The following is a 24,637-nucleotide window of genomic DNA, read 5'->3' on the forward strand; positions in this document are numbered from 1 at the left end:
TTGTCCAGGATGCCGGGGTTAAACCCCTACTTTTTTTTAGGACATCCTGAGATTTTTAACGAAAACAGAGAGTCAGGACCTCGGTTTAATGTCTCATCCGAAAGATGGTGCTCACTGAGCAGTATAGAGTCCCCTTCACTATACTGGGGCATTAGGACCTACAAAGACTGTAGGTTGAGCGCCCCTGCTGGCCTCACTAATGCCACTTCCGGGAGCAACCTAGCTTTATCATGTGGTCTCCCATCTAGGTACTGGCTGGGCGCTGCCCTACTTAGCTTCAGTGGGCGACCATGTAAGAGTTGCAGAGAGCTAGCTGCTATTATCTATAAATAAATCCTAAAAAGTAGATCATGCTCTTTATGAGAACTTTAAATATGTATTTTTAAATTTCAACAAACAACGATAATAAATGGATTTTTAGAGTACAGTGGATCCTCATTATTCGTGGGAGTTTGTTTCTTAAAATAACCCGCAATACGTTGCTTTATTTATTTATTTTTACAAATATTGTAGATGTTTAAGGCTGTAAAACCCCGCACTACACACTTTATACACTTTTCTCCAACAGGCATTAACATTTTCACACTTTTCTCTTTTGTGTAAAGTCTCAAAGTTCAAACGTTTATAGAAAATAAGTCCAGTATTATAGAAAGAAACCAAAGATCAAAGCCTGTGGTCAGACGCAAACATTCATCGCTGCCAGCTAACGGTTCATAAAGCCGTTTAGCTTTTGTGCGGATAATGTTGGCCTCCAGCTTAATGTTCTTTATCCTGCAGTCACTGATCCACAAAGATAAAGCAGACTACATCCTTAAGAGGGTCGCACACTGGATGCCATGACAGATGACAGATGACAGATAGATGTAGCACACACCGGACACGCACATCTGCATTTTTTAAAAATTAAACTATTCAGAATGCGTTCTGTGGCATGGCAGAAATATGAACAGTGTCCTGAGTCGTAGCTGGGTGTGGGACCACTGTATATTAAAGGGGGAAAAATATTTTTGAAACTTAATTATGTTCGTTGATATTATAAAATATTAACGATAATATATATATATATATATAATAATATATATATAATTATACTATATTATATCATACACAGTTGAACCTTTTGTATGACATAGAATACAAACGCTTTCCTTCCAAATTACTAATTGTAAAAGACCTTTTTCTTGGCTACATCATAGCGACCAGCGTCTTCCGGTAGAATGTTTAGAGCTTCCGTTTACAGTGATTACAACTTTTTTTTTTGCGATCTGAAAATGGGTTACGAAAGCATTTCGAGTGGATTACGGAGTGTTTTTGTGACACACAACTTTGAAAGATGTGTGTTAAAGCTGTTAAGGTTTAACCACGAGAGAAAAACGTTCTCCTTGTTCACGTGTGTGCCGTCAAAAATACAGACACACACACACACACACACACGCGCACACACACAACTTCACTGCATTATAGAGCAAACCAGATTACTGGCATAAAACTTAACAGGTGTTTAAGTCATGCAATTTAAAAGTCTGTTACTGATACTCTGCTGGCTGATCTGCATGTTGATTCTAATCGGGAGCCGTTTAGGTTTCATTTAGTGAGTTTGTGTTGTGTAGTATTTACCACAGTTTGTGTTTTTATGTCATTTCAAAATGTCACTTTATTTTCACTTTGTGACGCTTTTTGAATCAGTGTGTTAGTGGGACAGTACAGGCTACACGTGTGGTGTGTGTGTGTGTGTCAAACATTTTGGTAAATTACATTTGTTTGGGTTATTTATATATTTGAAAGAAAGAGAAAATGTTGACTTTAGCGATGACGAGGCTTCATTTAAACGACACAAGATTCCATCTGACAAAGGGGAAAAACGCCTCGCAGCAGTTGTTTTCCATTCTATTAGTTCACATTTTTGTAAATGATCAGTCCAGGAGGTGGCGCTGATCGACAACAGGATTAGTTCAAAGATGATAAAAGCAGGTAAAATAGATTAAAACCATTGTTTCAAAGCTGTCCAAATGTGACTGTTTATACGCATCAGCTGCTGACTGGAGATTCTTAGCATTCTCCTTGCGCCTGCACGCAAAGCATAATGGGTAATTTTGCATTCTAAGAAAAAGGTCTATGTTATATTAGTGTGATATTAATATAGACCAGTGCATTTAGTCTTTACATATAACCTAATAAACCTGATACTGACTCTATGGGCGTTGCTAGGCCCATTTCATGGTGGCTGAAGCCCACGCTAAAACTTTGCTCTTTAAAATATTCTAAAGAAAAATTGTTACATAATATCACAAAATAATAATAAATGAATTATTTAAATTTATTATACTTAAATTGATAAACTGCAATTATTAACAAAGAAATGTATTGTGACTAACAATAAAGTTATTAATAATGACTGAATAGAATTGTATTCTGTAGGATTTCACACATTATGAATATTTATAATATAATTAATTGTATTTAGTACAATATATTTAATATGATTGAATATTTTATATAATTGTGTTCAGTAGGATTTCATACATTAAATTCAAGACTTTGACATGACACAAAAAACAATGCAAACATTTTAGATTAACGGGATAAAATGTTTATGCTTAATTAAAAAAAAAAACCTAAAAATCATAATACTCTATTATAATTATTTTTTTATTACGATTAGCTCCATATATTGTATATATGGCATATACTGCTAAAAATGCTGCAAGATGTCTAATTGTTGCTGCTGTACATGATTTCAGATTGCATGAGATGCACACAGATCATGTCTTCTGCGTGACTATTGGTCAACAGAGCTGTCAATCATCTCATAGCACAACCCCTCTGGTCATTTCCACAGCCCGAGAAAAACACGAGTCAGATAAGGACGAAAAGAAAGAAAGAGACAGCGAAAGAGAAGAGAAGAGAGAAACCCAAAGTGAATGAAATAAGAAACCAAAAACACACCTGAGCTTGGAGTTGCATAAATGAATCAACAATATCAGGATGATCCCTGGGCCCTAAAATATAATAAAGATGAAACTTAAGAAATAATAATAAGAAGAATAATAATAAGAATATATACAAACAGCAACGGAACAGATCGAACAGTCATGTGGAAAGGAAAGTCAACTGGACGTAAATAATCGCACGCGTGAGAGAAGTAGGGCAGAGAAAGAGGAGGGAACATGAACGACTTTTGAAGGCAGTTGCGAAAAAAACGAAACAGAAACAAATAAATAAAAAGACAGATTAATGAGTCCGTTCTGAAGGGGAGAAACCAAGACAAAACGTAACGAGGGAAAGCAAAGAAACCTGAAACAAAATCTAAACAAAAAAATACAAATGAAAGAAACAGTGGGTTTGGAGTGGGAACCCAGGAGGCACCTGTTACTGTGATGACACTTGCTTTCGTTTGTTTGTCAGTTCTCATTGTCAGTAAATTTCAATTCATACACCCCGACTGAGTGCTTGGTTCCCACCGCCACCCCCGGAACAGCAAGGTAGCAGTCAGTCCCAAACTCCCCTCCCTTTGTCGTTCCCAAACTCCAAACAAGACTCCGCCCCTTCCCTCCATGCCCCGCCCCCAGTCACATAAATACAAACAACAAACACACAGGCCATAGGAGGTCCTCTCTGCCAAGTCACCTGGTTGGAATAAAAGGGTTATTGCTCACATTTTATGCTGATTCTGGAAACAATGTGGTTAAACAGGACAGCTGGATGACCAACAGGAAGTGATGGAAACGTGCATTCACACCGCCGCCAGCGAGAGCGTCAAAGTAGCACAAAGTTTTTCATTTTCAATAGGAGACTATGGTGTCTGGACCCTGAGTGCTTACCTGTCAACATTGGGATGTGAAAATAAGGGATATCTCTATCAACAGTGGGAGTTTTGGCTGCACGGTGTTATCACTGTCCTTGCGTGATGCGTCAGCCCCATGTCTCGGGAACTGATGTGAGTTCCTGTGTTCATTCAGACATTTAGGTGTGTGTGCGCCTATTGGGTTGAGTTCAGTGGCATACACAGCTGATGGATGATGTAAGGAGAAATAGATATTGTCCTTTCTGCACCAAGTTTGTTTGGATGAAGGTCGTCTGATGTAAACAGTTGTCTTTGGTTCCAGAAGAGATTGAAGTCGTCAATAAAATTCCGTCCTTTCCTGTTACATGTTAGGCTAAGAAGCCGTGAAAACATATTTGTCCCTCTTGCAGGGAGTGGTCCACTGATGAGCGGCTGAATTTTCAATCTTTCAACTTTTTCCAAGACCTCACAGAAATCTCTCTTGAGCAGTTCTGACTGCTCCTTCCCAATATCATCCTTCCCCAAATGAATGGTAATCAGTTTAGCTTGTGCTTCTTCAGAATTTCCTCAAGTTCTTTGTTTATATCAGAAACTGTTGCATGAGGAAAGCAGTGTGTCAGTGTAGCTTTGCTCCCAAAATTCCTGATTATTGAATCTCCTACAACTGGTGTTCTTATATTAGGTGTGATCGGAGCAGAACTCCGCTGTCTAGTCGGCCTTGAGCCTCCGGCTGTTTCTCAACATGCGCTCTTTAGCGGTCTTGCGTCCTCGTGTTCTTATGTAACATCATCATCGGCTGCCAAAGTTCAGTTCCAATACTCAAGACGCAAGAACAGAGGATGCGTGAAACTTCCCGGGTGTATTCTTGATATTGAGGACGCACCGATGCAGACTTGAGCACCGAACTCGCTCTAGAAGTCTCAGAAGTCATTGCGACTGGAGGTGGGAAGCACAGCATTTTATTTAGATTTATTATTAAAGTTCAGAGATTTAACTTATTTACCTCAGGAGTTTCCCTAAATGAAAAGGTGAATATAAGCAGTGCATCTTAATAAAAGATAAACACATTAAAGATGTTTGTTTGCTGAAATTCGTATTAAAATCTGTTTTATTTATATTGTGCAACGCATCTTTATATTGCTTTTATGCATAGTATTCATTTTGAAAAGGGGGAAAACAATAAATCGTTATATTAAGGCTGTAATGTTTCAATTTTCCAACTAAAACCCCTGAAGGTCATGTGACCATGAGGAAGAACGCAGCATCTCATTCCTCATAGGATGCGGTCTCTGTTCTCGTGGGCTTCCAAGTAGTGATGGGTTGTTCATGAATGATTCGTTCATTTTGAACGAATCTTCAATATGACTCGGGAACTACGAATCCTCTCAGGGAGTGATTCGTTCATCTGCGGGTGCGCACATTTGTTCAGGTATCGTTAATTTTAAGTCTTCATCACATTGGCAGAAGCCAATTATATGCATTTAGAGCCGGAAAAAGAATTGATCCGCTCACCTCTCGAGTCCTCTATCGGGTCTGAGTCACTCGTTCATCACGAGCCAATCATACGCGTTTAGAGCCGGAAAATGAATTGAACCGTTCATCTCTCGAGTCCTCGGGTTTGAGTCATTCTCTCACGTGATGAATGAACGATCATGACTCCTATCAGCTTAGACTGTGCATTGATTATCAGGCATATTAACGTGAATGAACCCCTGACATTTAAAGACATGAAGAGGTGAGCTGAGCAAAGAGACAACAATACCTTCATAGACAAAAGAGCAGGTAAACATTGAATTATTATTTTCTCCTTCTTATATTCTGTTTATGACTTATTTGTCGTGCTATCAACCTTTTGGGCTTGTTGTAGATGTGTTTGGAAGCAATTCGTAACATTTTAATAATATTTTGGCAAATTGAACCAAATGAACGAAATGACTCGTAAAAAGATCTTGATGAGCGAGACTCAAAGATCCGAGTCAGTAAAATTATCCGAACTTCCCATCACTACTTCCGAGTTCGTAATTCTGAGGACACTTGGCAAGACCGGTCTCCACAAGAACGCAAGTCCGTTCTCTGCGTTCTTGGAATTGAGAAACAGCCTCCGTTTCATGAAGAATTAGCTGCTGACTCATTTGATTTCTTTCTGACTGCATTTGGGGATTCTTCACCCATAATACTCAAAACTTCATATCTGTTCTGAAGCTGTAATCGAGTCCGAGCTGTATTAGGGGACGAGAATGCTAATGCAGAAGCGTATGATCTGACCCCGCGAGTATCCTTTGGCCTCGCATCTTGTTTATGACTTTGGTTACGCTTATTTTCAAAAGCTTTATTCTATTTTTCTGTGCTCAAAACAGTGGCAGGAGTAGATTTATGGGACTCATCGGCTGTATGCTGTGAGAGTCCACAATGAAGCGGTCCTGTGTGATCTGGCAGTTCTGGTCGGATCACAAGTAACTTTGTTTCATGAACTGCAATCTTTTGTAGAAGTTTGTTGCAGTTTGTGCAGCAGTGAGAATCTAAATTAATCCCATCCAGAGGCATTTTCACAGCCGTGTTTTCCCGTCTCAGGAATGTAAGGTAGCGGGAGGATTGTTTGGTTGATAATTCGATAAAGTTTGTGGATTCGATGTTGATTTTCACGCTGTGTCGTTTGAGCACTGTGCTGATAGGCTCAAGTTAAAATGAGGGTTTAAATATAAAAGCAAGAGTGCAAAGAGTGGAGCAGCAGGCTAAGACGTCCGAACAGTAGCAAAGCAGGAAACAGACTTTCTTGCACACAAATTAATGTTAGCATGAAGACCAATCAAACGTTACCTACAGTTGAAGTCAAAATTATTCACCCTGCAGTCAAATGTTTTAAAGTATTTTCCAAATGATGTTTAACAGAGCAAGGAGATTTTCCACAGTATTTCCAATAATATTTTTTCTTCTGGAGAAAGGCTTATTTGTTTTATTTAGGCTAAAATAAAAGCAGTTAAAACTTTTTTTAAAACCATTTTAATGTCAATATTATTAGCCCCCTTGAGCTATATAGATTTCTTGATAATCTACAGAACAAACTATTGTTATACATTAACTTGCTTAATTACCCTAACCTGCCTAGTTAACCTAATTAACCTAGTTAAGCCTTTAAATGTCACTTTAAGCTGTATAGAAGTGTCTTGAAAAATATCTAGTCCAATATTATTTACTGTCATCATGACAAAGATAAAATAAATCAGTTAATATAAAGATGACTTAATAAAACTATTATGTTTAGAAATGTGCTGAAAAAATCTGCTCTGTGATAAACAGAAATTGGGGGAAATAAATATACAAGGGGGCTAATAATTCAGGAGGGCTCATAATTCTGACTTCAACTGTAAATGTTACCTACATCACCTGTTAAAGTATTCGATAAACAGCATGCTAAAATTACATTGCACACTTAACTGGTTTATTTCATTAGAAAACTTGTAAATACATTGGATCGTTAGAATGCTAATGGGAAGGCAGCTTGAGAAATGTACGCTCTCATCGGCAGCAGTGTGAACGCACGGTAAGAGGACACATGCAAACAACAAATCAATGTAAGTGAGGCAGGGGGTCATGCTGAATCTTTTTAGGATGTTTTCACACTGCTTGTCATTGGCTTGTAAAATTTGATGAAAGTACATTTAAAAAAAATCATACTAAAAAATAGCCATTTTACAAACAGATGGCGTGTTTTTGTGGAGTTTGCATGTTCTGCCCATTGTGGTGTTTTGATTATCTGTTTGAACAGTTAAGATCATTTCAATTCTCTGTAGGTCTGTATAATTGAACAGAATAAAGTGGACTTTATTCCACTTTATTGGCGCAGTGGGTAGTGCTGTCGCCTCACAGCAAGAAGGTCTTTGGTTCGAGCCTTGGCTGGGTCAGTTGGCATTTCTGTGTGAAATTTGCATGTTTTCCCCGTGTTGGTGTGGGTTTCCTCCGGGTGCTCCGGTCTCCCCCACAAGTCCAAAGACATGCGGTACAGGTGAATTGGGTAATCTAAAATTGTCCGTAGTGTATGTCCGTAGTGTGAATGAGAGTGTGTGTGTTTCCCAGTGATGGGTTTCAGCTAAAAGAGCATCCGCTGCTTAAAACATGTGCTGGATAAGTTGGCGGTTCATTCCACTGTGGCGACCTCTGATAAATAAAGGGAATAAACCGAAAAGAAAATGAATGAATGCTGACTTTGACTTTAGTAATGGTGTACCCAACACTAGAATATCCATATAGAATATGCCCGGCGCATCTGATCCCCATTCCCTGGTTTGTTTAACAAGTTTGGAAGAGGTGTGCCAGAGCGCGGTATGCTTATGGTTTGAGTGCAAAGCGCAACTGAGCCCCAAACAAAAGACTAAATCCGAAGTTGGTCAAAGTCGCAGTCAAAAATTTTGACGCGGCGCATCAAAACAAAACAAAAAAACAAGCTCCAGGTGTTTTTAAAAAAAAGATGCTTTTATGATTGACATTTTTACGTCAATGTGCACGATTACATAGGTGCCCTATGTTCAGTCACGAGTTGTTAAATGCTGACAAAAAGCATGAGAGAAAAGTGTCCGGGTGTTCACTGGCCTTAATAGATAAACAAGCAGGGTAGTTTTCACTTTATTTCTGCTCAGATTTATGCAGAATGAATTTGAAAAGTACAGTAACTAAAACGTAACAAAAAAAAAAAATAATAATAATAATAATAATAATATATATATATATATATATATATATATATATATATATATATTTCGGCTGCTAAAAATAGCACGTTAACACACGTGATTAATGTGAAATATTTATTTAAATATTATTTATATAAGTTTTTTAAAAAACATTTTAAGGACAATATTATTAGCTATTAGCCCCTTTATGCCATTTTTTTTCGATAGTCTACAGAACAAACCACTGTTATACAATACAGTAACTTGCCTAATTACCCTAACCTGCCTAGTTAACCTAGTTAAGCCTTTAAATGTCACTTTAAGCTGTATAGAAGTGTCTTGAAAAATATCTAGTCAAATATTATTTACTGTCATCATGGCAAAGATAAAATAAATCAGATATTAGAAAGGAGTTATTAAAACTTTTATTTTTAGAAATGTGTAGAAAAAAAAATCTCTCTGTTAAACAGAAATTGGGGAAAACATTTAATCGGGTGAATAATTCTAATAATTCTGAATTCAACTGTATATATATATATATATATATATATATATATATATTTTTTTTTTTTACTTTTATATAAGGTTTACATTGCAAAGGCAATTGGTAAAAAAGTACGTATCTCATGACACATCTACTAAATAGACAAAGTATTATTTTAAAAACCGTAATGTTCGTAAATCATCTAAACATTTGCACATTATTGAATAAAACTACTAAGATGAATATAAAAATGTAATTACTATATGTTTACACACATTTACGCAAGTAAATACTCAATGACAAGTTAAAAAAATCTGGTTCTACAAATGAGATGTCATTGAATTAAATGCACATATTTGATTCAACGAGACATACATCTGTATTACACCAACTACTGAAAAAAGCAGACCCCCAATAGGCGACTTATATTTTGCCGAATGCATAAAGGCATAAACTAATCTGAACTGTGTTATTAAGAAATAAACTGCATTCAGAAACAATGCATTTGTAGATAAATGATAATGCATTCTATTGCATCAGCGAAGGACCGCCTACTCACCTGTCAATCAATCAGATCACCTGAAAATGACTTAGCAAAACAGGACCGCGTGCATTTGAAAACTCTAGTGTGAAAACTCCCTTGATCTGTGTGTGTGTGTGTGTGTGTGTGTGTGTGTGTGTGTATGTGTGAAAATCACAGGGTGAAAAACTCGAGTAGAATTACAGTATTAAAAGCCACCACATCATTTTAGACGACAAACCCATGCTCGTTTCTGAACTCTGTTTCGGTGTTTAAACAACAGACTCATGCAGACAACTGGAAACTGTGATAGTAAAAACACTGAAACCACATGATTTCCTCTGCCCTCTGCATCCGGCTGCTCCCAGCATGCCTACCTTGCTGAAAGATGGTCAGAGTGACTGAAGTGACCAGCTCAAACAGTGCTTTGATTGGAGGAAAGTGATTCGTTTCGCTGGCAAATATGTGAACCATCTGTGGAAGAATAAAATGAATGAAATGAAAGGAAGAAGGGTCATCCTTTAGCTTAAAGGGGACACTTATTATGCAAAACTCACTTCTATAAGGGGTTTAAACACAGTTTATGTATGTGTGTATCAGTGTCTGTGTGACTTGTACCTGGCGGGTTAAGTCCAGCGCAGACGCCTGTGGTATAGTGCTGTACATCTGACCCAGCATCTCGCTCAGCTGAGACACCATCGGCGCGAAATCATGCAGGAGAGTTTTCACAGACTTCTCGAAGATGGCACACACCGCCTAAGACGAAGAAAAAAAACAACCAGAACTTATGTTTATCAATAATAACTTGGCTGCCGGAAATCTGATTAATATGCTAAGATAATTAGGAATGATGTAAGGGAAAAATCAACAGAAACAATTCAAATATTTGCATAATTCAACATTTCAAAGCACAATACATACAATTTTCCAGTCATTTCTGGAATGCAGTTACAAAATTGATTACAGGGGTGTTACTCAAATTACTCAATATTTAAAGGGCACATAGTTTACCCCTTTTTTATGATTTAACCTTAGTATCATGGTTGTTCTGAGTGTGCCAGTTTAGGTTCAGTTCAACACACAGTTCAGATGTTTATATTATAATGTGTTCAAAAGTGTCATGTTGGGGGCGTGTACACAGCTCGGGGCGTGTTGCTTCACATGTAAATTAGTTTAAGCTTCCCGCCCCACGTAACAAGGGGGCGGAGCCAAGAGCTCGTCAGCTCTGTGTTTGACAACAGACTGGCAGACTGTGAGATGGAGCAGGAGTGAGAGGACCAGCATTCAGCCGTACATGTACGACTCGGACACAGACCAAGCAGAGTACACAATCATTTACATTAACATTTAGTCATTTAGCAGACGCTTTTATCCAAAGCGACTTACAAATGAGGACAAGGAAGCAATTTTCACAACTAAGAGCAACAATGAATAAGTGCTATAGGCAAGTTTCAGGTCTGTAAAGTCTAAGAAGGGAAGTATTAGTAGTATTAGTTTTTTTTTTTTTGGTACAGTTAGTGTGATATTCAGAGAGGCAATTGCAGATTAGGAAGTGTAGTGGAGACTAAATGGTTGAGTTTTTAGTCGTTTCTTGAAAGTAGCGAGTGACTCTGCTGTTCTGATGCAGTTAGGGAGTTCATTCCACCAACTGGGCAGATTGAGCGTGAGCGTTCGGGAAAGTGATTTCTTCCTTCTTTGGGATGGAACCACGAGGCGACGTTCATTCACAGAACGCAAGTTTCTGGAGGGCACATAGATCTGCAGAAGTGAGAGCAGATAAGAAGGAGCAAGGCCAGAAGTCACTTTGTAGGCAAACATCAGAGCTTTGAATTTGATGCGAGCAGCAACTGGCAGCCAGTGCAAACGGACTAGCAGTGGAGTGACATGTGCTCTTTTAGGTTCATTGAAGACCACTCGTGCTGCTGCGTTCTGGAGCAGTTGAAGAGGCTTGATAGTAGAGAGTTGCAGTAATCCAGTTTGGAAAGAACAAGAGCTTGAACAAGGAGTTGAGCTGCATGTTCAGATAAGAAGGGTCGGATCTTTCTGATGTTATAGAGTGTGAATCTGCATGATCGAGCAGTTCTAGAAATGTGGTTAGAGAAGTTTAGTTGGTCATCAATCGTTACTCCAAGGCTTTTCACCATTTTGGATGCAGTAATGGTTGCCCCATCCATCTGGATTGAAAAGTTATGGTGTAGAGTCGAGTTGGCAGAAACTACAAGCATTTCCGTTTTTGTCTTTCACATTTTTGTCATCATTTGTGTCTTTGTACAGTTTTACAGACAACTGTGTGCTAGTTTAAAGTGCCGAGCTTGATTGAGGCACCGGACGTGCTGCGACACGGAACACCAGACACTCTCTGTGGCGCAGTAGAAACATGAAGTGTCCCGAATCGTCACGCCACGCATTTTAAAACTTTAAACATAGATTTCCATTAGGGCAAACAAAACGGTGCTTGAAGTCCGCGGCGCCCAGCCGCCAACTTAAAGCGCTATTGTGTGTACCCTGATAGAAACCTGTTTAGAATTCTAAAATGCATGGCGCTGCATCAGCGTCGCGCCACGCAGAGCGGCGCTTCTGGTGTGCGACCTGCAGGCAACTTTTTATTTTCCAATGGAGAGCAGCGCACATTCTGCGCATGCACTTTTCCAGCTGCACCTAGTTAAGATAAAAGGGAGCTTCTGTGACCTCGAGAAATGCAAACGGCTGAAGTTTAAGGTAGTTGCAATAAAAAGTACACATGATTGCAAACCTACCTAAAGATACAAACAATAATTTCGATTACAGCGATCATGTGGTGAATGTTGATCTTGTGTTGAGCCCAATGAGCCTGCCATCTAAAAATAGAGCAAGGATGTTCCTTTAGTGATATCGCTTTGACTCACACGCTGAAAATGGCGGACGTGAATCAACAAACTGAGGATATGGACGTCAATCAATGGGCCTGTTAATCAGTATTGGTTTGCGGGGAGACCGCACTCCTACGTCAAGTTGCGGTCGCTCTGAAAACCGCTCCAATTGGTCCACCGTTTTTATTTTGTTAAATTGAAAAAAAAAAAGCACTGGGTGTGTTTATATCACCCCAATATAACGTCTTTACACTATACTTACACACATGTCTGTCCAAACAGCTTGAAAAGTAGCTAAAAGTGAATCAGGTTTCTAATTCCGGGTAATTCTTATCTCTAGTTTTAAAAGAAATTGTTCTCATTTTTAAAATATTTTTGTTGTATGTAATTTTACTGATATTTTTATGTGTAATAATGTGTTTTTGATTTCGGGTTGCCTTTTTAAAAATCTGGCAGGGGCAACAGACGAAAAATATCCATAACTCTGGCTTATTTATGGTTTTTACTGTTGATTAATGACACTGTCCCTATCAAATAAAATAAAATAACTCATTTCTTTTGTTTTGCCATGGTGCTTAAAATTGTACTAGTTATCTTGCACGATACTAGTATTTAGCTTTGCATATCAGTCAAATCACCGCTTCTGAATCACGGTAGTGTGTGCGGGTATTATTGCATTAAATTGTCACAAAAGTTCGCAAAACATTTTTAATTTCCCGGCGCGCAAACGGCATAGAAGTTCTCCTTTTAACTTTAAGCACTTTTCAACAAAACAAGCCAATTTTCCAGGTGTTTCAGGCCTTGAATTTCTAAAAGCCAAATTCAAGCACTTTAAGCACCTTGTGTGAACCCTGCTAACAGGAAGTGCGACCCATAATTGCAAATCAGCAGCAGTAGCATTAATAAAAAAACTGACAAAGAGTAAGAAATGAATCTTTACCTCCACAACCTGTGAGTCGTTCAGCCATTTACTGAGGACAGTCTGTATGAGAGCGAAGACCTGCTGGAGCACCACCACCACCTAAAGTGCGTGCACACGCACGCACACACACACAAACAAACAAACAAACACTAAAGTCCTGCATTAAAAAAAAAAAAAGCCCCGTATAGACCATTCAATGTCACCATGTCATTGGCCCTTGAACATTTCTTGCTTGTTATCAAATTATTTCCTAACGGTAACAAGACGGTAAGCAATTCAATCACAACCTATTGTTAAAACAGCTATCATAACATTATTTATCAATATGTGGCTCTTTTTGGATTCTCAGAAGCTATGGAAATTAAAAATAGAAAACAGGAAAGACATTAGGACCATTGTTATTGTTTACATTCCTCAAACTGGTCAATACCCCTGAATAGTGCATTATTTGAGAGAGCAGCCATTTCTATTGGTGTCCGAAACCATAGTAGACATACTGAAGTGGTAATAATGAACGTACAACCTACGTGCATTCAACAACTAGAAAACACCCATAATGCACTGTGAGAATTGGCGAGCCGAATGAATTTCTGCATTTGACCACAAGATGGCGTCCACATACCAGAATGCTATAGGTGTATCACACACAAAAAGCACCTCTTTTTTTAGGTGTTAATTATAACACAGACAACATATACAGTTATTTTAAACACTTTCAATGGTGTTTTATGAAAATTCAGAGGGTTTTCTTTTAAATTATACCAAATTTTTGCATATGGATTTGGGAAGCTTTTAAATTTGGGTAGGCAAAATCCAGGCGGCAATCCCAAAATAGCAGCAGAGTTTAACTGGTTAATATAAAGCATCTTTATTTGAATGTACTTTTTGTTGGTCAGTTATCTACAAAATTAAAAAAAGAATGAATTTTATGTGAAGTGAGGTGCAAATAATACTGTTTCAATAATAAGGGAATTATAAATTAAATTCAAGACCTATTATAACGTGTAAAATATAGTATGTCTGACATTTCTTTTTATATTATGAGTTTTGAATTACAGTATTTCAATACTACTTGGTATCGTGATACTTCAGCTGGTATGGTATCGTAAGATTAATTAATGGTATCGCGACATCCCTAAGTACAAAGTGCATAGTGTGCAATTTGGGACGCAGCAACTATTTGCTCACTCTGCTGATGTCCTTAATCTGTATAATTTTACTACACTCCTGACAAAACATATGAAAGAATTGTATTTTCCTGAAAAAAAAATCATGATGTTATATTTTTTGCCATATCGCCCACCCCTAACTTGGACTACATTATTGTCAAATAATGGGAGTTTTCTATGAGCATGGTTTTCAGTACTCTTTCCACCAATGAGGCTGCGATTTCGATTACAGCACTGGGCTCCTCAGCGGCAAATAGGAGGTGCTTACCGGGTTTGGGCCTGTGGGGGGCGGGGCTGATTTGATAGGCGGGGCGTTCTCTCCTGACTCGTCCTCCTGTTTGGTGATGTCCAGTGTGGTGAACAAATTGGACAGCAGGCCGAGGATGTGAATGATGGCCAGTTTATTGGAGGGGTTTGGCTGAAAAAGAGAAACCAGAAGCAGATTGGTATTTACTATTTAAATGAGCCATATTTTACAAATAACAAAGGCAGAATTTGTTTGTATGCCTCTTTTTTCTGAACTCAATTGATTATAAAGTCAGTCAGTATTTACGTGGCAATATCATTAGGCAATTTTCAGTCTCATAAACGTATAGGATTACACTGATTGTTTTTGAAACTGTACATTCAAGACAAGTGTTAATATATTATATTTTGAGCATCTAACCCTCATGCTACCGTATGCTAAGATAACTCAAAGTAAATGTCGGGTGATTATTCATTCATTTATTCTTTTTTTTTTTCAGGCTTAGTTCCTTTAATCATCTGGGGTCACCACAGCGGAATGAACCGCCAACCTATCCAGCATACTGTATGTTTTAGGCAGCGGATGCCCTTCCAGCTGCAACCCATAACTTGAAAACACCCATACATTCCATTCACACACATAAACTACGGACAAATTAGTTTACCCAATTCTCCTATAGCGCATGTGTTTGGACTGTGGGGGAAACCGGAACACCCGGAGAAAACCCACACATACACGGGGAGAACATGCACGTCAGGCAAGTATGAATAATCAAAATCAAGGTCTTAATGCAATATTAAATTCAGACATGCATCTAATTTCATGACTGTAATGTAAAATGACTATTATTGTTGTTTCACAATTAAACAAAATCCAGGAAGTAATAATACTTATTTTTGGTTGATATTTTTATTTTGTAACAATAATGTAATTAAATAAAATATTTCATTTCAGATTATTTATTATTCAACAATAATTACTTTATTTTATAATACTACTACTAATACTACTACCACCAACAGCAACAACAATAACAAAAGCAGCAGAAACAACAACAACAATATATATAATTTCATTTATTATTACTACTGATAATAACATTTTTTATTATACTGATTTACATAGCAACAACTGGGTAAATTGCAACCCTAAAAGCACAATATTAAAATAGGGTTCTTAAAAAATTGTAATTAAACAATAAAAAACACATAAAAAATATAAAGAATTTTGAGTCTTTTTTCCTTATTTATGCCAATTTTCGCAGATTATTTATAAACAAAAACAAAGTTTTCGTATCTACCTAACAAATGGTTTTTGCATCTGTATACAAACTATATAGATATTGTACAAACTATTTAGTTCATGAGACACATATTAAATGAATAATGATAATGATAAGAATATCAAACTATAATTACTATTTACCTTTTAATTTAATAATAATTATAAAGATATTTTTATTGTATTATTTTTATTATTATTATCAATATGATTCATTCATTCATTTTCTTCTCGGCTTAGTCCCTTTATTAATCCGGGGTCGCTACAACGGAATGAACCGCCAACTAATCCAGTTTACAGGATCAATCTGGTCTGCGTGCAAACAATTTCTTCAGATATTTGCAGATTAGGGATTATGTTAAAAAATATGTACGCAGTTTAGATGGAGTCAATCCGTCAATGGAGTTCTGCCATGCGATTTTAGTCATTTATACCTCACTGTTATCAAAAAAATAGCCTCTTATGGAGAGCCTAAAATCACAATGGGAGCAAGAACTGGGAGATGAGATAAGTCTGGAGCTGTGGGCTGATGCGTTAGAGGAAATCCACTCTTGTTCTGTTAACTCCAGACACAGTCTCATTCAGTTCAAAATTATACACCGGCTTCATTATACCAAGACAAGATTACATAAACTTTTTCCTGATACCTCTACCTTCTGTGATAAATGCAAGATGGACTTAGCCACTCCCTAACATAGTTATGCTCTGTGTTCTAAATGGAACCCACTTTGGGCTGAAATATTTAAAACTCTCTCTAAAATTTTACATTGTGAATTAGTTTTCAACCCACTTTTGATCATATTCTCAAAAACAACTGTTGTCTTACAGCCTTATTGTGGCAAAGAAGCTGGTGCTAAGGTTTTGTAAATCAACAGAATCCCCATCATTTAGATCTTGGCTGGAAGAATTAACTAAATTAGCACATTTGGAAAGGATCGGATTTCTTATGGCAAAGAAATTGAAAAAAATTTTGACAAGCTTTGGTCTCCTCTTCTCCTCTATCTTCAAAGCGTAGGTTAAAAACCCAGATGGTGAAGGTCACACCAACAGTACTGCATAAGCTTTAGTCCCAGGGGTGGGGTGGGTTTTAGAGGTTAGATATTTGGTGTCTTTTTTTTTTTTTTGAATAGTGTATTCTGGATTTATGCGAATTGCTTAATTATTTATTTTTTAGTATTATTGTTTTTTATAACAATAAAATGCCCTTCCAGCTGCAACCCATCACTGGGAAACATCCACGTACACCCATTCACACATACACACACTTTGGACAATTTAGCTTACCCTATTCATCTATACCACAAGTTTTTGGAAATGTGGGGGATACCTTAGCATCCGGAAAAAACCCAAACGAACATGAGGAGAAGATGCAAAATGCAGACTGACCAAGCCAATACTTGAATAATATTGAATAATTGAATAATAAATTGCTATTATTGTTATTAATATTAGTATATTATTATTATATTTTAGTGTTATTATTATTTTTTTATTATTTTTATTTTCTTTATGATTATACTATATAAAAATAATGTAATAAATAAGAAAGCACATTTTAAACGTAAAACCTACCACAAAGTTTTAGCATCTACATAGTAAAAAAGTATTTTTCATCTGTATACAAACTATACAGATATTTTTATGAAAAATAAACAACATTTTAAATGAATAATTCTAATGATAACAAATATAAAATTATAATTACTATTTATCTTTATTATTACTATTATTAATAATAACAATTAATTTTTTTATGATTATACTGATTCATAATAAGGTTAGGCCCAACTGTACACCCCTAAAAACAACAGCAAAACAACAGTAAAACTCAGCTAATCAAATTTTAAAATAAAGTAATTAATTAAAAAAAAGCATTTTAAATAGAAAAAAATTGCCATTAATGCTTATTTATTTAAACTACATAGATAAAAAAAAAAAACTAAAATTAACATGAAGACAGACACAAACCTACAATGGTTAAATCAAAAACAGTGTTACAAACTACATCAAACACGCATATCTATGTAAAAAAAATTAAATAAAATCCCACAATCTGAGCACTTTAATGATGCGGCAGAATAATGAAGCTCAGTAATGGCGGGTGCGGTGGGCGTTTGCTCCAGGGAACATCAGCGATAATTAACCAGTCGTTAAACAAGCATTAAGCCAACAGTCTAATTACTGCTGTGATCACCATGACGACAGCACAATGATTGGCGGAGAGGAAGAGCAAGTCACTACACTTGTCCTCCTTCCTGATGACATCACACGCAGACACACAATTAAACTTTCAGCCAAAGCACAGACGCTCTTATTTTACACCGTAAACTGGGAATAACATATACTACAGCCCTGTTTACAAAAAAATAGCAGCCAGTTTAGATTATCTCATATGGGTTAATTAGTTTTAGCATGCTTATTTATTATATTAAATACAGTCAAGCCTGAAATTATACTGGCTTAAAGTTACTTTTATTCAACCAATTGCTTTGAGTGTCCAGAAAATCTCTATATAAATGTAAGGAATTATTATTATTATTATTGTTATTGAAAATTATTAGCCATTTGGACATGCACGATTTCTAAATTGCCTTACTGCTCGATTTTCCCACAGTATGCTAATTGAACCAATCAGAACGCAGCACGCCTAAACAGAGTGCGGGATCAGGAGACTGAGTTCAGTGACAAATATCCTGCATGATTGTTCAGCACAGGAGGACTTGGTGCCTAAAGAAGTCAACATCAGTGGTGTGGGATTACTTTGGAAACAGGAAAGCTGATGTATCGCAGAACCAAGTCATTTGTAGGATTTGTCAGTCACATATAGCATCTAAAAAGGTGAGGAAAGTGCGAGGTGTGCACTCTTTAATGTAGAGATGTTTTTAACTGGGTTTGCATGGAATATGTGCACACGTCACTCCAATATGCGAGCAAGCCGGGCACCTCAATTGGAAATCACGGACTTGTGCACACAAAACATGTGTGTGTTTAGCATCGTACAATGTCTAATGTGAAACATTGCAATGGATGATGGTATCGTTGTTGTAGGCGGGGGTGGGGTTCGTTATACATCAATTAATAAATAACGAATTAATTAATTGTGGCCTACCGTTTTACTACCTGACCCACATATATATATATATATATATATATATATATATATATATATATATATATATATACATATACATATATATATATATATATATATATATATATATATATATATATATATATATATATATATATATATATATATATGTGTGTGTGTGTGTGTGTGTGTGTGTGCAATATAATATAATATATATAATACAGTATAATAAAATACTATATATATATATATATATATATATATATATATATATATATATATATATGGCGGAGGAAAATGTTTACTGACTTGCTTTACCAAAACAGCCCATATACATACAGTTAAAACCAGAAGTTCACACACACTCAAAGAAAAAATGAACATAATCATTTTTAAAAAAAAATGTCTGATGGTAAATCATACCAAACATTTACTGTTTTAGGTCGGTTAGGATTACCTAAATGATTAACATTTGCTAAATGCCAGAATAATGAAATATTTTTTTGAGAATTGTTTTATTATTTTCTAGACAGTCAAAAGTTTACAAACATTTCCTTGGTATTTTTTTAGCTTTGCTATTAAACTGTTTAACTTTGGTCAGATGTTTTGGGTATCCTTCCACAAGCTTCTCACAATAGTTTGCAGGAATTTTGGTCCATTCCTCCTGACAGAATTGGTGTAACTGAGTCAGATTTGTTGGCTGTCTTGCTCACATAAGCTTATTTAACTCCTAAAGATTTCTAAAGGATTAAGATCAGAGCTTTGTGATGGCCACTCCAAAACATTTACTCTGTTGTCCTTTAAGCACATTTAAACTAATTTAAAGGCTCATAGTCTGTTTGTAAGACCCATTTGTGGCCAAGTTTTAATTTCCTGGCTGATGTCTTGAGATGTTGCTTCAGTATTTCTTCATAATGTTCTTTCTTCATGATGCCACCTATACTGTGAAGTGGACCAGTCCCTCCTGCAGCTAAACAGCCTCACAACATGATGCTGCCGCCCCCATACTTCACAGTTATGATGGTGTTCCTAGGCTTGAAAGCGTTCCCCTTTGTCCTCCAAGTGTAACTCTGGTCAGTATGGCCAAACAGTTCGATCTTAGTTCCATCAGACCACAGGACATGTCTCCACAGGACATGTCTTTTTCCAGTGTAATTTAGCAAATCTGGCTTTTTTGTTGATTCTGACTTGTTGATTTTCCCATGTTGTCACACAAGGAAGCAGTGTGTTTGAGGTTTTCCTTAAATACTCTTCTACAGTTGTGCCTCCAATTAACTTAAATGTTGTCAAGTAGCCAATCAGAAACTTCCAAAACCTGGACATCATCATCTGAGCTTTTTCAGAGGCAGAATAATCTTATTGTATGTAAACTTGACTTTCAAGAAAAGTTATAACATTTTCTCAAAAAATCTCTCTCATTATTCTGCTATTAAGCAGAAAAGAAACAAATCTGATAATCCTAACTTACCTAAAAGAGAAAAAGTTTAGTCACATTAACATCTGACTTTTTAAAAAAAAAAAATGGTTAAGTGCCTTTTTATACAGTGTATGTAAACTTCTGCTTTCAACTGTAAATCTGTTCTTATGTATTTTTAATACATTCTTTTCTAGTATGTTTTGCTCTAATAAACACATTTATAGACACTGATTTACATTTCTGAGCTGAACGAGTATAAATTTACAAAAAAAATCTAAATATAGCACTGATTTTCTTTTTTAATGACAAAGCCCTACACCACAAAGCGCTAGCGCAAGCTCACAGACTCGGTCGATATTAAATCAGCATGATTTTTTTTATTATTAAAAATATTTCATGAAGAAAATGTGAAGTGTACACTTTGTTCCTGTTTGCGTTGTGTGTTCTGATCAGTTTTCTCTAAGCGTGGCGATGCAGTGTGTTTGAGCAGCAGCAGGTGGCGCTCTATGAACACTGAGCAGCACTGCTGTTTACTAAGGCTGATGTAATGTCTTTCTGGGAACAAGCAGACGGGGAGGAAGAGAATGAAAAAGCAAAAGTCAAAAATAGAAATGCCGCACATGGAGAGAGGCCAGATACTGTATGAAGCCGAGTGGGAAATAAGAGCGAACTCGGGGTTTTGATTGTTTTGCATTTTGAACATTTTGAATTAAAGACAATGCTGGAATATCTATTTTATTGATGTTTGGCGTTTCCTTAGGATGGTCGACAGGGTGTTTAGGCATTGTTAAAAATGAGCTCACAGAGATATTCTGGTGTCTTGATGCTGGAAATCTGTGTTTTGTGTAAAATTTTACATTTTTATTCCAAAAAAATGACTTTAAAAAATTTATGTATATTTTGATATTATGTCTGTAGATAGAAATATGCGTTCATAAACTTAAGCTTCACTCTTTATATAATCTATAATATTTATTCTATAATATTTTGCTGATTCGTTTATAATATTCTAGAGGTATTTATTCTAGAATATTTTGGAACTATTCTATAATATTCTGGATGTTTATATAACTTTCTTTATATGTTCTGTATGATTTATTCTATGACATTTTGGAATTATTTTGTAATATTCTGTGTTTAACATTCTTTATATATTGTATATTATTTATTCTATAAATAGTTTTAAATTATTCTAAAATATGTATACTATAATAATTTTAATCATTATAATATTAAACCTGTAATATTATTCTATTCCAATATTCTAAGTGTTTATTTAATATTCTTATATAATATTCTTTATATATTCTGTATTATTTATTCTATAATATTTGTAATTATTCTATTTTACATTTTATATTATTTATTCCATACTATTCTATATATTTATTTAATATTCTTTATATATTATTATTTATCATTTACTTTTAAATGATTCTATACTATTAATACTATAATAACATGAATAATTATCATATTATTCCTATAATATTATTCTATTCATTGTATATTCTATATTATTTAATAGGTTTGATTTTAATATTATTTTAATAGGTTTATTTAATATCATTTGTATATTCTATATTATTTTTAACTATTCTATAATATTCTAGATGTTTATTTAATATTCTTTATATATTCTACAATAGTTATTCTATAAAGAATATTGTTGAATTCTTCGATAATATTATGTGTATTTAATAGTCTTTATATATTCTATATTATTTATTATATAATTTTTACATTTTTCTATAATATTTGAATGTTTATATAATATTATTATATATTTTATAATATTTATTCTATAATAAATATCATTGAATTCTTCGATAATATTCTTTATAATACTCTTTATATATTCTATATTATATATTTTTCATTTATCCTATATTTAATATAAGTATAATATACTTTGATTATGACATGAGTCATTTTTTAATACTGAAGAAAATACATTATATGTACATTTTTTGTTTATTTAATATTATTCGTATATTCTACATTATTTATTTTTTTACTTTTTAACTATTCTATAATATTTTAAATGTTTATATAATATTATTTTATATTGTATAATATTTATTCTATATTGAATATCTTTTAAATTCTTCGATAATATTCTGTTTATTTAATATTCTTTAAATATTCTATATTATTTGTTCTATAATTTTTTCATTTATTCTATATTTTAGATGTTTATATATTGTTCTTTATATATTCTATATTACTTATACTATAATGACTATCTTTGAATTCTTTGATAATATTCTGTTCATTTAATATTCTATATTGTTTTTATTTATTCTATAATATTTTAGATCTTTATATATTATTATATATTCTATAATATTTATTCTATATCAAATATCTTTAAATTCTTCAATAATATTCTTTGTTAATGTAATATTTATTTTATAATACTCAGTTATTCAACATTATTAACATATTCTATGTTATTTATTCTGTAATATTTTTTATGTATTCTATAATATTTAATACGAGTGTATTTAATATACTTTGATTATGACACAAGTCATTTTTTAATACCAAAGACAACAAGTAAATATATTAGGAATATGTAAAATTGTGTGCCTTAGTCTTTTGAAATAATTTGTTTCTAGCTAACTAACAAAGATGATAAAGATTTAATAAATTTTAGATGCAAATGTAACATTAAAAATATTAGTAAAAACATTTGTCCTTTTATTATCATTTAGCACACCTGCATTTATTATTAGTTTGAGTTTCTATTTTAACAACATGACTAGTATTTTCATTACAGCTCCAGCCATTTCAAAGATATTTTTAAGATAAACTTGAGTTAAATACTATTAATCTATGTTCAAGTATCAAAACATGTTTGTTTGTGGTATTGCTTTTGTTTTAGAAAACTATTATAAGCCTGAACTTCAGAAAGAAAGCATGTCAACACTATTTATAAGCAGTTTTAGCATCAAAATGTTGTTTGAATGCTATTTCTAGATCAGTTCACCGTCAGTCCACTGATGTGGCATTTTATTTATTTATTTATTTTCTTCTCGCATTGTTCCTGCTTCAGCTTTTATTTGGCACCGCTTCTATTTGTGCAACAAATATAGATCAAGCATGTGGCCATATTGTGTTTGAAATGTCACTTTTCTAATATGCATCCGCGGGCGCAGTGCTCTCGGTAGCATTAAGCGGATTTCTCCTGCGGTTTGCTCTTCCAGCACCCAGAGTAATGCCAATCTGTTCCTGCTGAGAAATCCTCCATCACGCAGATTCAGAGTCTGCTCACCCACAACCCGGCCAAACCCCCCCAAAAAACGCTTCAGGTCTACTTTGATTCAAATTCACAAGCTCTTGACTCAATGCTTGGATTTTTATATCCCTTTACCTGCCACCACCCTGCCAGCAGGACACTATAATGCATTTAAAGGGACCTATAATGTCCCTTTTTACAAGACTAATAAAAACTCTGACATCCCTAGAGCGTGTAATTTAAGGTTCAGCTCAAAATACCTCACAAATAGTGTTTTATAAACTCTTCGGGCCCTATCATACACCCGGCGCAGTGTGGCGCAAGGCGCGGCGCAATAGTCTTTTGGTAGTTTCAGCTTGGCGCAAGAGTGGTTTTGAGGCATTGCGCTACACTGTTTAAATAGCAAATGCATTAGCGCTCATTTGTGCGCCCATAGGCGTTCTGGTCTAAAAAGGAAGGCGTTCTGAGGCGGACCGCTGGCGCGTCGCTATTTTGAGAAACTATAATAGATTTTTCATTAGACCAAAACTAACCCGGTCTAAACTCCGGCGCAGAGTTGCACCTCGCTTACACACTGCTTAATACACACAAGAGAGCAATAGGCAAATATCTTTACATATGAAAAAAATTTAATATTAAGGATAAATATATAGGATATAATAAGAATAGATACAGGATATAAATATAAAGGATTAAAATATTACAAAACATGTTATTTTCTAGTCTACATAAATATGAAAAGTCACTGCTTTTATGTCTTCTTCATCTCGGGAGGCTTTTTCAGTTCATTCATAACAATTTGCTTTTGTATAATGTTATTATTATTAGCAGTATTATTTATTATATCCATATTTATATTTGTTTTATTAAAAACAAGCTTAGATTTGCCCACCTGTCAGGTTTTAGACCATATGGGGCACAGCATGTGTTTTAGTATATAACTCAGGTTTTTGAAGACATTTTGT

At 35.0% G+C, this 24,637-nt stretch overlaps 1 protein-coding gene across 4 annotated transcripts in view; it reads right to left on the reverse strand.

The window, feature by feature from the left end:
* The window catches only part of ipo13b (importin 13b), a 122,689-nt gene that overhangs the window by 29,237 nt on the left and 68,815 nt on the right, over window positions 1–24,637 (reverse strand). For 2 of the 4 annotated variants that reach the window (XM_087298731.1, XM_087298730.1), the window contains 5 exons: window positions 14,664–14,813; window positions 13,245–13,325; window positions 10,074–10,211; window positions 9,833–9,929; window positions 2,947–2,999 (listed from right to left, as the gene is read on the reverse strand). The exons of 1 other annotated variant lie outside the window; for it this stretch is intronic. In XM_087298731.1, the coding sequence (XP_087154857.1) occupies window positions 2,947–2,999; window positions 9,833–9,929; window positions 10,074–10,211; window positions 13,245–13,325; window positions 14,664–14,813 (519 nt within the window). The remainder of the gene's footprint in view (window positions 1–2,946; window positions 3,000–9,832; window positions 9,930–10,073; window positions 10,212–13,244; window positions 13,326–14,663; window positions 14,814–24,637) is intronic. One more of the 4 variants, XR_015518912.1, reaches the window with a different exon arrangement.

The sequence above is a fragment of the Danio rerio genome, chromosome 20 (genome assembly GCF_052040795.2).
Source record: "Danio rerio strain M-AB ecotype USA chromosome 20, GRCz13ab, whole genome shotgun sequence".
In the NCBI taxonomy this organism is placed as follows: domain Eukaryota; kingdom Metazoa; phylum Chordata; class Actinopteri; order Cypriniformes; family Danionidae; genus Danio; species Danio rerio.